At 56.2% G+C, this 14807-nt stretch overlaps 2 protein-coding genes across 5 annotated transcripts; both read left to right on the forward strand.

Annotated features, from left to right (window-relative positions):
* Positions 1-1099: 1099 nt before the first annotated feature.
* FOXC2 (forkhead box C2) lies at positions 1100-8684 on the forward strand. Its single transcript, XM_074582784.1, has 2 exons — positions 1100-4498; positions 7667-8684. The coding sequence occupies exons 1-2, from the start codon at positions 3119-3121 to the stop codon at positions 7742-7744; spliced, it is 1458 nt and encodes a 485-aa protein (XP_074438885.1). The 5' UTR covers positions 1100-3118; the 3' UTR covers positions 7745-8684.
* Positions 8685-8692: 8 nt separating this feature from the next.
* Positions 8693-13787, forward strand: FOXL1 (forkhead box L1). Of its 4 annotated transcripts, none has more exons than XR_012586454.1 (2): positions 8693-9475; positions 10265-10517. XR_012586454.1 is itself a non-coding variant. In XM_074582787.1 (2 exons), the coding sequence occupies exon 2, from the start codon at positions 11672-11674 to the stop codon at positions 12599-12601; it is 930 nt and encodes a 309-aa protein (XP_074438888.1). In that variant the 5' UTR covers positions 8693-9475; positions 11510-11671; the 3' UTR covers positions 12602-13787. The 4 variants fall into 4 exon arrangements, 3 of the variants coding, with proteins under 3 accessions (XP_074438888.1, XP_074438889.1, XP_074438887.1); XM_074582787.1 differs by lacking the exon at positions 10265-10517 and adding an exon at positions 11510-13787; XM_074582788.1 differs by lacking the exon at positions 10265-10517 and adding an exon at positions 11510-13787 and having other exon boundaries at positions 8693-9415.
* The last annotated feature ends 1020 nt before the right edge of the window (positions 13788-14807 follow it).

The following is a 14807-nucleotide window of genomic DNA, read 5'->3' on the forward strand; positions in this document are numbered from 1 at the left end:
AACCGAGGACGCGGTGCTGTGCCGGTGGGGCGGTGCAAGGCTTTCGGTGTCCCCTGGGGGGCAGCACACGCCGCTCCGAGTCCCCGGGGCGGGCAGGTGAGCGCTGCTCCCGCCGCCGGCACCGGCCGCCCCGAGCGCCCGCCCGCCCGCCCCGGGGCCCGGGCAGCCCCCGAGGTGCGGGGAGAGCCCTCGGGGAGTGGAAGGGTCCGGGTTGCTGCTCTCGGGTGCTCGCCAAAGGCAAATAAAAGCTGCGGAGGGAAACCCGCCGCCTCCCGGCCCGGGGCTGTGCGGGTTCGTCGGGCGAACGCCGCCGCCGGAGTCCCGCGGAGGACGGGAGGGAGAAACCCGCCGTGCCCGGGGGGAGAGAGCGCTTCCCCCCTGCCTCTCGCTGGGAAGGACTCCTCTCCTTGCGCTCCCCCCGTTGGAAGCTGGGTATTTTTCATAATGATGGGGTTTATTTATTTTTTTTTTTTCCCTTCCTGCGATTTGAAGTTTGGGCTTTCCCGAGCCCGTTGGTTGAGTCTCTGTTACGTTCCCAGCTGCAGCAAGCAAAGACCTTTTGCTGCTTCTCGGTTTTCTGTAGAAATTAATCTCGGTAAAGTTTTCAGCCGAGGAGAGGTAAGATTCCATCAAGGTTATTTCTCGAGAGCGTACCAGGCTTCTAGGAAGGGACAGCTCTAGGACACCGCAGGGGTGGCTTTGCTCAAGCTTTTGCATTGAAAAATTCCTGCCTTTTCAAAAGTTATGTTGTTTAAGAAATCCTGTGTGCTTATGTACGCTGAGAAAACGCCATAGTTTTTATAAGAAATATGATTTCTTTGAAAACCGAAGATAAAAACGTGAAGTCGTTCTCAAATTATTCCAGAAAAAAAAATAAAAAATGTTTTCTCGGTGGTCTTACATTTACATGGAAAGTATCAGCAGACCTCGCAGAATTTACTATTTTTTTTTTTTCATAAAAAATCTCCCGGACGTTTGCTCGGTTTATGAAAAAAAACCCACAGAACTTTTACGTTTATTTCCATCAAAATTAAATAACGATTTCCAAGCGTCCGGCGAAACTTCCCAACCAATTTTTCCATCGCAGATAATTTTTAATGATACCTCTTTGTAGAGGAGCTGCCTCTGTTTTTTTTTTTTTTCTTTTTCTCCCGTCTATCGCATAAAATCGTTTCCTTTCTTATTAAGAAAATCTCCGGTAATTAACAGCACCGCCGAGTTCCCACGGCCGGAGCCGGCTGCGGTCTCGTCGCCACCGTCCCGGCTGGGAGCGGGGAAGGGACCAGCAAAAATCACAGTCTGACTTTGGGGGGAAAAAAAATAATAAATCTTTCTTTAAAGCCTTACGAAGCCCCACAAATTGCAAGGAGGGAAAGGCAGAATTACAGTGTAAGAAACCAAAAAATCACCACTTAGAATCAAAGCAGGAGCAGCCCGGGACTCGGGGGAGGCAGCGGGAAGGAGACTTGCCGAAGTGACAGCTAATTAATTTCGACCTTATCTCGATCTCATCGGGCTCGAATCGATTTTGCAGCGGCTAATTTTTTTTTTTTTTTTTTTTTTGGCGGAACGGGGAGGGGGGAAGTCGCTGTTTCCCACCTTCTTTTCTTCGCCGGGCAGATCCTCGCTTCTCCCGGGCGGGACAGGGCGGCTGGCAGCGGTTTTCCCAAAACCCGAGTTTACACTTGGTCACCACGCGTCCCTAATTGTCCCCCTCTGATTGCCTCTAATGAAATCATTAGAGAAAAGGCAGAGGGGCGGATTTCACATACACAAGAAAATCCGTCTCAATGGCCGGAACGAAAAAAAAAAAAAAGAAAGCCACTTAAGTGTGTTTCCTTTTTTTAAAAAAATAATAAAAATAGTAAAATGCCCTCAAAATCCCCCAAAGATGCAGAGGAATTTCTCAGTCCCCGGCGACGGCGGGGCCGGGGTGCGAGGGGCAAAGCGGGACGAGATGCCATTCGCCACCGGGCGAGCACGGCGGGGAGGGAGCCGGTGGCCTTTCCTGGCGCCGGGCGAGGAACCGCCGGCCCATTTCACTGAAAATAGATATATTTATAAAAAAAAGGTGTGGGGGGAGAAGGACCTGCCGGGCAGAGTGGCACCGTTACGTCGGCACCGCGGGGCGATACGCGCTGTGTCGCGACTCCCGCCGTCCTTGCGATCGAAAAAAAAAAAAAAGAAAAAAGAAAAAAGTGCTTAAATACTTCGCTTTTTGGTGCAGCGCGAGGGAAGGTGCCGCGGGCTGAGCGGAGCCCCCGGCCGGACCCGCTCTGCGCCGGCTCCTTGTGGGTCCAAAACGTTAAAATTATAGAAGAAGGGGCTACATGTAATTTTTTAACTGCATATGTATAATTTGAGAGTAAAGCGCGGCCGCGAGCGCGCGCGCGCGCGCGTGTGTGTGTGTATGTGTGTGTGTGGCGTGTGCCTGCGTGCGCCGCGCGCGGGCCCCCGCCTGCCTCCCCATTGGCTGCGGCGTCGGGGCCGCGCTCGCCCATTGGCTGCTCGGGGTCGGCGGGCGGGGGGCGGGGCCGGCGGGCGGTAAAAGCGGGCGGGCGGCGCAGGGCGAGCCCGGGAGGCGGCGGCGCGGCCGGGAGGGAGCTCGGCGGCTCCGCGCTGAACCCACCCACCCCCCTCCCCTCCCTCCCTCGGCAGGGGCCCGGCGGGCTCCGGGAGAGTTCGGGGCCCTTGGTTGTGACAAGATTTGGTTTTCCGCAAGGCTGCTTTCTTTTTTTTCTTTTTTTTGTTTTTTTTTTTCCCCCCTTATTTTTTATTATTATTATTATATTTTTTTATATATATATAATTCCCTTTTCCTGCGAGAATAGGGTTCCCCACACGCACACACACTCCCCGCCTCCCGGGCTCGGGCCGTTGGTGTGTAGTATATCAGAGTAATAAAGAGGGAGGGAGAGGCGGCCAGAGACCACCCTGCCCCGGCGACCCGGAGGATGCTGCTGCCGTGCCGCTGCTAGAGGACACGCCGGGATTGAGCTCGTCTCCGAGACTCTCTCTCCCCTCTTCCTTCTCCGCAGAGGGGTCCCGGACGGGGGTGAGGCCCTTCCACCCTCCTCCTCCTTTTCCTCTCCTCCCCGGCCGCGGGAAGCCCCTCTCCATGATGCAGGCTCGCTACTCCGTCTCGGACCCCAACGCTTTGGGAGTGGTGCCGTATTTAAGCGAGCAGAACTATTACCGGACGGCGGGGACGTACGGCGGCATGGGCAACCCCATGAGCGTCTACTCGGGCCACGCCGAGCAGTACGCGGCGGGGATGGGGCGCTCCTACGGCCCCTACCACCCCCACCAACCCGCCGCCCCCAAGGACCTGGTGAAGCCACCTTACAGCTACATCGCCCTCATCACCATGGCCATCCAGAACGCCCCCGACAAGAAGATCACGCTCAATGGGATTTACCAGTTCATCATGGACCGCTTCCCTTTCTACCGCGAGAACAAGCAGGGCTGGCAGAACAGCATCCGCCACAACCTCTCCCTCAACGAGTGCTTCGTCAAGGTGCCCCGCGACGACAAGAAGCCGGGCAAGGGCAGCTACTGGACCCTGGACCCCGACTCCTACAACATGTTCGAGAACGGCAGCTTCCTGCGCCGCCGGAGACGCTTCAAGAAGAAGGATGTCTCCAAGGAGAAGGAGGAGGCCCGGGAACGGCTGCTGAAGGAGCAGCCCAAGCCCCCCGGGCTGCCCGGCGCCGACCTCCCCAAGGAAGCCTCCTCCTCCTCTTCCTCCTCCTCCGCCTCGGCGCCGGCCTCCGAGAAGAAGGTGGTGATCAAGAGCGAGACGGCGTCTCCCGAGCTGCCGGTGATCACCAAGGTGGAGACGCTGAGCCCGGCCAGCGGCGGGGCCCTGCGGGACAGCCCCCGCAGCGCCGCCTCGCCCCCCGCCGCCGCCTCCCCCGAGGGCTCGCTGCCCGAGCATCACCCCGCCGGTAACGGGCTACCGGGCTTCAGCGTGGAGAGCATCATGACCCTGCGGACTTCCCCCGCGGGGGATCTCAGCCCGGTGAGTGCCGCCTCGGGCAGGACGGGCGCCGGGATGCCGCTGGGCTACCCGGCGGGGCAACCGTCGGGCTACAGCGCGGCGTGCAGCCAGGCCCTGGACACTAGTGGGAGCTACCACTGCAGCATGCGGGCCATGAGCCTCTACAGCGGCGAGAGGCCGGGCCACATGTGCGTGCCCCCCGCACCGCTGGAGGAGGGTCTGGCCGAGCATCCCACCGGTGCCCCATCGCCCCTCGGCACCCTGAGCCTGCCCTCGGGGCAGGAGGGCGGGCTGGGGAGCGGGCATCACCCCCACGGCGGCGGCGGAGGGGCGGCGGGGGGGCAACCCACCGCTTCCTGGTACCTCAACCACGGGGCTGAGCTGAGCCACCTGCCCGGCCACACTTTTGGCTCCCAACAGCAGACTTTTCCCAACGTCCGGGAAATGTTCACCTCGCACCGGCTGGGGATGGAGAGCGCCTCGCTCAGCGACCACCAGGTGAGCAGCAACTCCGCCTGTCAGATCCCCTACAGATCCGCGCCCTCCCTATACCGCCACGCCGCCCCCTACTCCTACGACTGCACTAAGTACTGAGTAGCCGCGACCCCCCCCCCCCAAAGCCAAAAAAAAAAAAAATTATTAATAATTATTATTGTTAAAAAACGATTAGGGGAAATAAAACCACACCAAACGCTTCAGACGGAGGGGAAAAAAATACAATAAAATAATCTGACAGCTTCCCCGTGGACCTGGGGACCACAGAGTTTATAGATCCCAAGCCCCGTTCGGGGCCTCCTTAAATTCCAGGCAAGTAAATTCTACTTGAAAAGGGGGGTCTCTCCTAAACAAAAAAAAAAAAAAAAGGAATAATTTTATATATATGTCTATCTAAAAGTGGCAAATTTTATATGCTAAAGTATAGGGGGTCTCAGAAAAAATAAGTTATGGACCAATATCACAACGACCATTTATACGTTTTAAAAGAAAAAAAATATATAATTATATATATATAAATATATGTCCTGGGTATTTTTAAAGTTCTCTGTTGTACTGTAAAAATATGTGTGGATTTCTAATCAGGCTGATTTTCAGAGCCATTAATATAATATTTAAAGTTGAGTTCACTGGATTATTTTTGTCTCGCCCAACGATTCCTAATGTCCAAATTAATGACAAGTGATTTCTTTTTCTTCTCTGTACAATTATGCAATAGAGTTTCTTTCGTTTTAGAGCTGTTCTTTTCGCAAGACGTTGAAATAATTTATTTTTTGCTGGTGGATTTTTTTAGAAAGAAAAAAAAAAGACAAAGTATCTGATACTTTTTTATTATTATTTACGACGTGTGATGTTTTGTATAATAGATTTCATCTTGACCATTCCTAAGGACTATTTGCTTTAACCTGCTTCAAAGTTCGTTTGTCTTATGTGGTCCTAATTGTTGTACTTACCTTAAAATAAATCCGTGCTGTTTTTTTCTGCTCCAAGTCTGGCGCTTGTCTGTGTATATACGTGGGGTTTTGCAGGGTTTTTTTTCCTCCCTCCGTCTTTCCTTCATGAGAAAAACTAGCTGTTTTTAAAGCAAAGTCTTTTTTTTTCTGGAGCCTAAAGATTTGTTATTGTGATTACATCTTTGATCTAAGGTTTAGTTCACGTGGGGAGCTGGAAATAATACAACTGCGGGGGGGGAAACGAGTAAAACACCGCGGGGGCGGCCGGGTCTGAGCACCGACTTTCTCCCTCAATCCCGAATCCTTGGCCAGATTGAAATTCGGGGGAACTTTCCCAGGCCTCCGATGAGGAGAACGGGATAAAAAAGGAGCGTCAGGGAGGAGGATTCCTGCTTCCTTTGCCCCGTCCCTGCAAGCGCAGGCCTTGTGCGGTCCTTCGCCTGTCCCAGCGCCCGGAGCCGGCTCTTCCCACGACAGAAAACAAACAGAAAACCCCCCCTTTTTTTTTTTTTAAAAGGAAACCCGAAAAGCTACGAGCGGGTGCTAAGGCCGCTCGCTTAAACCCGAACTCGCTGCGGTGCCTAAAAGAAGGTGGAAAGTTTATTTCGGAATCATTTAAAGCTTTAAAATCCTCTCCCGTGTGAAGATTTGGCTGATTTTAACCTTCTCCTTATCTATTTAAGCTCCTATTCGCGATGCCGGGCGCTGACAGATGCTGTGCATTTTCCCCCCCCCCCCCCCAAATCAACCTTAACCTGCTAAAGCAGCTTTAACCTAAGGCAGAAGCGCAGGGGAACAGCAATGCCAAAGGCATGGAAATGCCGGGAGAGTCCGGAGCAGATTTTGGGAGGGCTCTTTGGGACTTCTCAGCTGCCCAGAGGCTCAGCCGTCCAACATTTCCCGGGACCGTGCCCCGCTTCCACCTCCCGCAGCCCCCCCCCCCCAATACTCCTCGTAGCCCTAGCTGGCTTAGGCAGCGGTCATACGCGTGGGAGGCTGTTAAAATCGATGATATAAATTGGTTTTGATGGGGTAAATTTCACAAGCGCTAGAAAGCTGGCAAAAAGCACCGAAACTCTCGGTTTAAATGAGGAAAAATGTCCGAGTCTCACTTGATCTGTATTTTAAGGAACATTCTTGTAAAACTCTTGCCATTTTTCCTGGCTCTCAGAGGGTGGTTTTTATTTTTTTCTTTTCTTTCTCTTTTTTTTTTTTTTTTTTTTAATGCAACAAAACCCAATGTGCTATTTTAAAGCGAGAAAATAAATAGGATAAAGGGTAAAAAAAAATAGGATAAAAAGACAATAAACAGCATAAAAGAGTAAAAAGGAATTATAGGGTGAGAGTATGAAAAAAAAAAAAGCGGGGAAAAATTCTTCCCATGGCGCAGCCCACTTCCCCGCGTGTTTTCTCCCCGCCTGGAGCCCGGCGGCAGGGGGGGCGCCGGGTGGGCTCCTGCCCTCCTGGAGGTGTCTGAAATCAGGTGGCTGCCGTGGGTTTTCCCACCCGCGTCGAGAAATCCCGGGGCCGCTGATGCTCCCACCCCTTCCCAGGACAGAGAAGGGCGCTGGGCACACGGTGGACAGGGATGCTGGGGGCCGGGGCGTCCCCCCCCGGGGACTCTGCCACCCCCCCCCCCCCGCTGCTGCTGGACAGTTCCTGGGGGGGCGCAGCTTGAGCTGGGCTTGGGGGTCCTCCTTTCCTCCCCGACCCCTTGTTAGTGTGGTTTTTTTTTCCCTGTCCCGGTGGGATGCACCCCCGTGGGGTCTGCGCTGCTCCCGGTCCCTCTCTCCCTGCGCTGCTGCGCTCCGGAGATGGCGGGATTTCGTGATTTCAGGATTTCGGGATTTCAGGAGCTTGGCAGAAAAAACCAAGGCCTCTAATTATTGCTGAGAGCGGTGCGGGCCCGGGAGCTTGCAGGATCAGTCCTTCCCGCTGGCAGGGAACCGCACCGGGAGCAGGGTGGGCATCCAGCCCCGCCACCCACCCAGGGGCAGGGGGCTGAGAGCGTTGTCCCTTTGCTGTGCCCTGTCCCAGATGTCATCTGCCCCCCTCCGTCGAGCCCCAGTCGCCCCCACCATTCCGAGGGGAGCCCCTTTGGGTGGGCTGATTTTGCAGGCGAGGTGAGAGCAAAGTCGGGGCGCAGGGACCTTTTCGGGGCTGTATTTAAAAGCTGAGATATGGAGGTCGATAACGCGATAGGCGTCTGTCGCGACAGGTGACTTCAGCCCGGCGGGGGCAGAGGAGGAGGAAGAAAGGAAGGAAGGAAGGAAGGAAGGAGGAAGGCCCGGGGTAGCTGCTGCAGACAGCCGCGGCCGGATCGGGCCCCGCAGACCCTCGCAGCTGAAGGACCAGCATAAACCCCCCCTGTAGCAGATCAGGAGGGCCAAGCTCGGCCCCAGGGGGGGCCGGCTGAAGCTGCTGCATGCCCCGTTGCGTCGGGCCGGGGCCCAGCGCTGTTCCGGGCAGTGGATGAGGTTGGTGGATGGGGTTTTATTACTTTTTTTTTTTTTCTTGCTGCGCTGCCATTAATCTACGGATTTGCAAACCCGTCCGAAAGCCCAGACGCCTCAGGGTTTCGGGAGGGGAAAGGACAGCGGTTTTCCAGCTCGTTCCCGCCGGGAAGGTCCCTGCGTGAGATATCCTCGCAGCCCGGCCGAGGGAGCGTTTCCCTGGTGCTTCGGGACACGGGTAAAACACAATCCCTTTAGGGCTTTAGGAAGCCCCCCAGGTCTCTGCACAACCCAGGCACGGAGCTGTCTGGTCCCCCCCCAAGCCGTCCCACCTCCCCTGGAGCTCGGCAACGCGCCGTGGGAAGGCGCCGCACAGGAGGTTTTTGGGGAAGGCCGCTAGCTCTTCTGTCACTTGGGAGGGGACTTTACAGAAAGTTCATACCAGGCGCCGGAAGGCCGGGAGAGAAAGAAATATACCCCAAACCTCGGGTCAGTATCGAGCGACCTCGCAGCTGTACAGCGCCATGCACGGCGAGGGGGCGAGAGGTGGGCAGCTCCCGCCGGGCCCCTCCGGGGGGTCGTGTCTAAGGCGACCCAGGCCGGGCTGAGACGGGAGTGGGGAGCACAGATTTACACCCCCGTTCCCCCCGGGCCGGGGTGTAGCAAAGAGTGGGGAGCACCAGTTTATATCCCCGCTCCCGCTGGGCCGGGATGAAGCAGAAGCGGGGAGCAGGGATTTACACCTCTGTTTCCCCCGGGCCGGGATGCAGGAAGAAGTGGGGTGCACTGCTTTACACCCCTGCTCCCTCCCCGGCCCGGGATGCAGCAAGGTGCGGGGAGCACTGATTTACATCCCTGCTCCCTCACGGTCGGGGGGTGCAGCAAGGCGTGGGGAGCACCGATTCGTGCCCTGCTCCCTCCCCGGGACGGGACGCAGCAGAAGTGGGGAGCACTGATTTACACCCCTGCTTGCCCCCGAGCCGGGACGCAGCAGAAGTGGGGAGCACCTCTTTTACACTCCGCTCCCCCCGGGTGCCCCGGACGGGAGCGCTCCTGGCTGCTGCTTTAAAAGGGGGTTGTCAGCCGGAGAGGAGGGGAAACACGTCCAGGAGCGCCTCCACCGCCGGCTCCGTGGTTTGTTTTTTTTTTTTTTCCGTTCAGGGGAAGAGCGACGACGACAACAACAACAACAAAGCCCCTCTCCGCCGCACCGCTCGCCTCCCCGGTCCCCCCCGGTCCCCCCCGCATCCGTCGGAGCCGCTCGGAGGGCTGCTCCCGGGCGGATAACGCGGCGAGCTCCGGCGATGCCGCCGGCAGAGGAGGGACAGACGGCAGGCAGCACACGAGCCGGGAAGAAGGAGCGGACAGAAAAGCCGCATCCCCGCCTCCAAGGATTTCCTACCGCGAAGAGGAGGAGAAGAGGGGAAAACAAGGAGGAAGCAAGAATTTTACTGGGGGAGGGAGCTCGGGGAGTGAGCGGGAGCCCGTGTGCCTGTCTCCTGCCGTACACGCGAGTATTTATTGTTTTAATAATCCGTGCTTGGAGCGTCCCAAGGAGCGGGGGACTCCCCGAGGTGGGGAGAGGAGGGGGTTGGGGGGGTGGGGGGGGGCACCCTTGGCCTTGGCAGGGCTGCCCTGAGGATGCGCCGGGCGGGTTAGAGCAGCCGGGGTCTGCCCCATCCCTCCCCGGCGAGGGTGCTCAAGGCGGGGGGGTTCCTGGGAGTGCTGGTCCCCAGGGTCGAGATGAGAGGAGCCTTGCCCGTCCCCAAACCCTTCTCCTGCCTCACCTTTTTTTTTTTTTTTTTATTTTTTTTTTATTTATTTAGGGGTTTATTGCATTTATAGCACGCGTTATGGATGGCTCCTGCAGCTCCCGGGGCCGGCGGGTGTGTGCGTCGCGGGGGGGGTGTGTGTGGATGCGGCGGTAGCGGCAAGGGCGGTGTTAGAGGGGTGGGTTTCCCTTCCCCTGCGTGGGACCAGCCAGTGAGCGGGGAGACCCCCCCCCACCCCCGCCCGAGAAGCCACCTCCCTCCGCACCCCGGCTGTATTTCCCAGGCTCGCATGGCGGCTTGCAGCCCTTAGGATTCATCTGGGGCTCCACAGCCAGCGCGCTGGTTTTTAGCCCGGGGGTGCAACCCCTTCGCCCGGTGGTTGACTGGGGGAACGGCAGGAGGGGAGCAGGAGTGGGTGAGAAACCCCACGGGTGCTGGGGAGCTTGCAGGGAGGTCCGAGGCGGAGCGGGGCGGGGGGGGGGCATCGCCAGGGCCGGACACCTCGGAGCCCGGCTTTTACCTCTTCCCCTGCCAGGTAAAAGTCCCACCACGGTCGTGGGAGCTGCACTGATGGGATATTTCTCTCCGAAGGAAGAAGGGATCCTCCTCTTCCCTCCCCCCGGAGAAGTGATGCTCTACGGAACAGGGTCTCCCCGGGGGCTAACGCAGGTCTGAGCCGCGGGGGGCTGGGGAAACAGCCGACACCTCCAACTGCATCGGAATCCCTCGGGGCCTCGGATTAAAACTGTTACATCAGTTTTATATGAAAATAAATATATATATATAAAATCCAACAACACAAAACACAGCCCCAAACCTGGACGTTTATACAGAAAAAGAGCATCCAGAAAAAGAGCATCACGAATTCCTAATGTAAGCACCGGCCAGCTGTGTGCACTTGTAAAGTTGTTATAATCCCCCTCCTTGTTATAAACAGGAAAGTACATAATATAAAGCAACAGGCCCGCATTCACAAATACTGACTCTCCTCCCCGCGCCTGCCAAATTCCCCTTTTACGAAGCTCGCTGCAGCCCCCGGGCGACTCCCCCGGCGCAGCCCCACTTGCCCGGGGCTGAGCCCAGGGCTCGCCCTCCACCCGCTCCCGGGTGGCCCGTCGCGACGAGGCGTGGAGGGGGGTGGGGGGGGGACAGGACCGGCCCCGGCCACCGCTCCGAGCCGGGTCCCCACACGGGGAGGTGCAGGCTCCGTCCGGGGACGCCCGCCACACCTGGGCCCCCCCCTTCCTCCGGACTCCAGACAGCCCCTTTCCCTTCCTCCCCGTCGCAGCGCTGCCTGCTCCTCTCATCGGTCCCTTTTTTCTTCCATTCTTTCAATTTTTAGTTATTATTATTATTTTTTTGTTGTTGTTGTTGTTGTTGTTTAATGCCCCGGTTTTCCTGCGGGGATCCTTGCCCGCTGCTCCCCGAGCTCCAGCAGCGAACATCCTGCTCTGCTGTGTGTGCTTGCAGCGTCAAAGGGTGGACGTGATATTTCAAACATCAGATCAGTGCGTTTATATATTGGGTGCCCGGAAATTTTTCCAAATAAACACAGCTTGATTCGACTTGGGTGGGCAGACTTATCAACAGACTAATTCTATAAACAAATGAAGGAATAACCCGGAGACCATTGGCTGGTACCAGCAAGACACGTGGAGAGAGCTTGGAGTTTTGTAGCAATGAAATTTTAATTAATGTGGGTGGGCTGAGAACACAAACGACTGTTTATCAGAGACAATTTATTTTCCAGTGCTAAGTCAACATATAATAGCAAACTTACAACAATTATTTAACTTTTTTTTTTCCCTCCCTTTTTTTTTTTTTTTTTTTTTTAAGAGCTATGAAGCAGGGACAGAGGCAGAGCGAGCTGCTTCAGGCAGGGCTGGGATCTGAGCTCGCACAAATCTCTCCCCGGTGGACTCGTCCCAGGTTTCTGCCCTGCCCCGTCCCTTCGCTGGGCTCCGAGGGGGAAGACCCGGAGCTGAGAGCCCGCCGGCGATGAGCCACATCTACGGCAGCCACCTCTCCGCCATGGGCAGCCCCTCCATGGTGTACCTCCCGGCCGCCCTGGGCTTCGCCCCCAGCGGTGCCATCTCCCGGCAGGACCCCCCGCAGAAGCCCCCCTACAGCTACATCGCCCTCATCGCCATGGCCATCAAAGAGGCTCCGGAGCAGAAGGTGACCCTCAGCGGCATCTACCAGTTCATCATGGACCGCTTCCCCTTCTATCACGACAACAAGCAGGGCTGGCAGAACAGCATCCGCCACAACCTCTCCCTCAACGACTGCTTCGTCAAGGTGCCCCGGGAGAAGGGGCGGCCCGGCAAGGGCAGCTACTGGACCCTGGACCCCCGCTGCCTGGACATGTTCGAGAACGGCAACTACCGCCGGAGGAAGAGGAAGCCCAAAGCCCCGGGGCCACCGGAGGCGAAGGGCGGCTCGGCCCCCGCGGACGGCGGGCAAGCGGGGCCGGCCGCCCGCCCCGACGAACCCAAAAGGGCCAAGGGGAGCTCGGCGGCGGACTCGGGCGACGAGGGGGTCCCCAGGCCGGGCGGGGGGGAAGCGGCCCCCCCCGGCGCCCCGGCCCCCGCCGCCCCCCGGCCGCCCGCCCCCGCCGCCGCCGCCGCCGCCGCCGCCGCCGCCGCCCCGCCGCACAAGAGCGGCCCGCGGGGCCGCAGCTTCAGCATCGAGAGCATCCTTGCCCAGGGGCTGCGGCAGCCGCCCCCCGGGGCAGCCCCCAAAGCGGCCCGGGAGAGCCCGGTCGGTTGCCTCGGCGGTTCCCTGGTGGCCAGCGGTGGCTTCGGGCCGGCCCTCAATGCCTCCCTCATGCTCGACTCCCAGGTGCACGGGAGGCTCTACCACATCGGCATCCCCTTCCTCTCCTGCTTCCCTCTCCACTTCTCCGAGGCGGTATTTAATTTCCAGTAGCTGCCCCAGAATTATAGCACCCCCTCCCCCCCCCCCGCCCCCAGCCTCCCCGTCCCCCCTCTTCGCTGCTCCGGGGGTGCGATGGGAGGGAGAGACCAGACTCAGACCTCACCAAGCAGGTAAAGACCAAAAAAAACCCCATAAGAAGCGATGTTAGAAGGTGACTCAGGATTTCAGGGCATTTTCAAGGCACGTCTTGCTGCGGAGCTCTCTTTAGCGATTGCCTCCCACCCCTACCAGATCGACTTTTCAAGGTAAAACGGCTTTCTTTTCCCGTGGGTGGTGGAGGTACGGAGGCAGGCAGTGTGTGGGGGGGTGTCCCATGCTGGCCTCCAAGCCCCGTTGGGTTTGCTCTGCACCTTTAGTCTTTGCATCCCTCAGGTGTCCCAGATCTGGTTTCTGCCAAGCCCTTCAGGTCTCCGGTTTTCTTCTTTTTTTTTTTTTTATTTTTATTTTTATTTTTTCTTTTTCTTTTTGAAAACAAAAACCGCCCCTTCCATCCTTGGGGGAGGAGGCTGAGTTTTATTTTGCCATTAGTACTCGCGGGTGCCTGCACGTAATAATTCCTGATATTGCCCCAGCGGCCCAGTCCTCCGAGTGGGTAAAAGGCAGGTAACCGGAGCTGAAATAACGGCAGACCAAAAAATCCAGACATTCTGCACAATCTTGTTTGCTTTGACTCAGCGCTGTATATAATTCATGGCGTTAACGCAAGCTGGTATCCTGCCTAGCACTTGTGCTTCTCGAGTATCGTGATAGCGTTGCCGTCTCACTGATGTGGCCAGAGAGAGGGGGATGGACGAGCAAACACCTTGTGAACGTGGAGAAGTGGCCAGTTTCCACGTCTTGCTGGGAGCAGTTGCTTCTGACCAAAAAAATACTGGAGCAGGGTTGTGGAGGCTGGTCTTTGTGTTTTGAAGTAGTCGTGTTAACGACCCGGACAACTTCCAGGAAAAAAAAAAAAAAAAAAAAGACATCAGCTACGTTTCTGAAGTTTTCTTTTTTCTTAAAGAAGGAAGAATCCAGACACATTACAAGCAATCAGGAATAATTATTTTTTTTTTGCCATAAATAGAGGCTTTTTGTATATTAGTGGATAAATGCCGTTTTGGAAAAAAAAAAATCTATATTCTCGATTTTCATTATGAAACTAAACCTATATCCAATAAAAGTATTTTGTTCAGGACTGTGGCTGATGCGTTGTAAAACACCCCTTGGCTTGTGCAGCCGGAGGACCGAGGAGAAGGCCCCGCTGCTGGACACAGCAGCGAGCTCTGGTGCAAATATCCCGGTGATGGCACGATGGATCACGCTGCAGGAGAGGTAAAAAGCGGGAGAGGCTAAAAATAGGGGCCTGGGAAATTACTCATTCCGTGTGACTGAGATAATGGTTCCCAAAATGATTGTATTCCTCCCTCCCTCCCCTTCCTCCATCCCACCCCGTCTCACCGGCAAAGCCTGTCCTTAAATTAGCGCCCGGACTATTGGAAATCTGGGTTTCTCAGGTGAGTTGGGATTCAGCTTTTGCAGAGGACGGCCAGCGTCAAACTGCCTTGACACCTGGACCAGGAGCTCCGAGGGGCTCATTTCAGCAGAAGGCAAAGAGCTCTTGGGGAAGTACTTTCTGTACTTGGGGAAGTACAGAAAACCTCCAAAAGGTGGGAACTGACGATGATTTCCCAAAAGAAAGATGCTCAGAGGTGGATCCCTGGGTAGGGAGAACTACAGCTTCTCACTGTGGAAAAAAGAGAGTAAAAAAGGGGATGTCAGCTTTTTATATAAATTTTTCAAGATAGACTTTATTTAAATAAAATCTCTTATATCCTTCCTATTTCTGAGAATTCCTGTTTGAATATCTATTGAGTCCATCCTTGAAAGCTATGGCACCGAATTAAAAAAACCTCACAAGCTTGTCAAAGTGAAGGTGTCACTGCCCAAAGCCGCATGTGCCCTCACCATGATTTACAGGGCTGGGCAAGCGCCGAGAGGATTAATGCTCTCTGCGTGAAATCCCGCGTCCCTACGGTGCCACTCCTGCGTGTAATCGAAGACAGGTATTGTAGCAAGTTCAGTAAATGGCCACCTTGCCAGAAGGTTTCTGTTCAAGGCTCGGGGCTGACATCGCCGGTCTTTTTGGAGTCCGTGTGGTAACATCACTCACGGGAAGCTGCAGGGGGAGGGAAAAGATCCAGTTTAGTTCTTGCCC

This window comes from Larus michahellis, chromosome 4 (genome assembly GCF_964199755.1).
Source record: "Larus michahellis chromosome 4, bLarMic1.1, whole genome shotgun sequence".
NCBI lineage: Eukaryota > Metazoa > Chordata > Aves > Charadriiformes > Laridae > Larus > Larus michahellis.

What these genes read in the sequence shown, in the direction of transcription:
- FOXC2 (XM_074582784.1), top strand. Translation starts at nt 3,119, where the DNA reads ATGATGCAGGCTCGCTACTCCGTCTCGGACCCCAACGCTTTGGGAGTG. An exon ending in CCTCGCTCAGCGACCACCAG is followed by an intron (nt 4,499 to 7,666) that starts GTGAGCAGCAAC and finishes CTGTCGCGACAG; the next exon opens with GTGACTTCAGCCCGGCGGGG.
- FOXL1 (XM_074582787.1), top strand. Translation starts at nt 11,672, where the DNA reads ATGAGCCACATCTACGGCAGCCACCTCTCCGCCATGGGCAGCCCCTCC.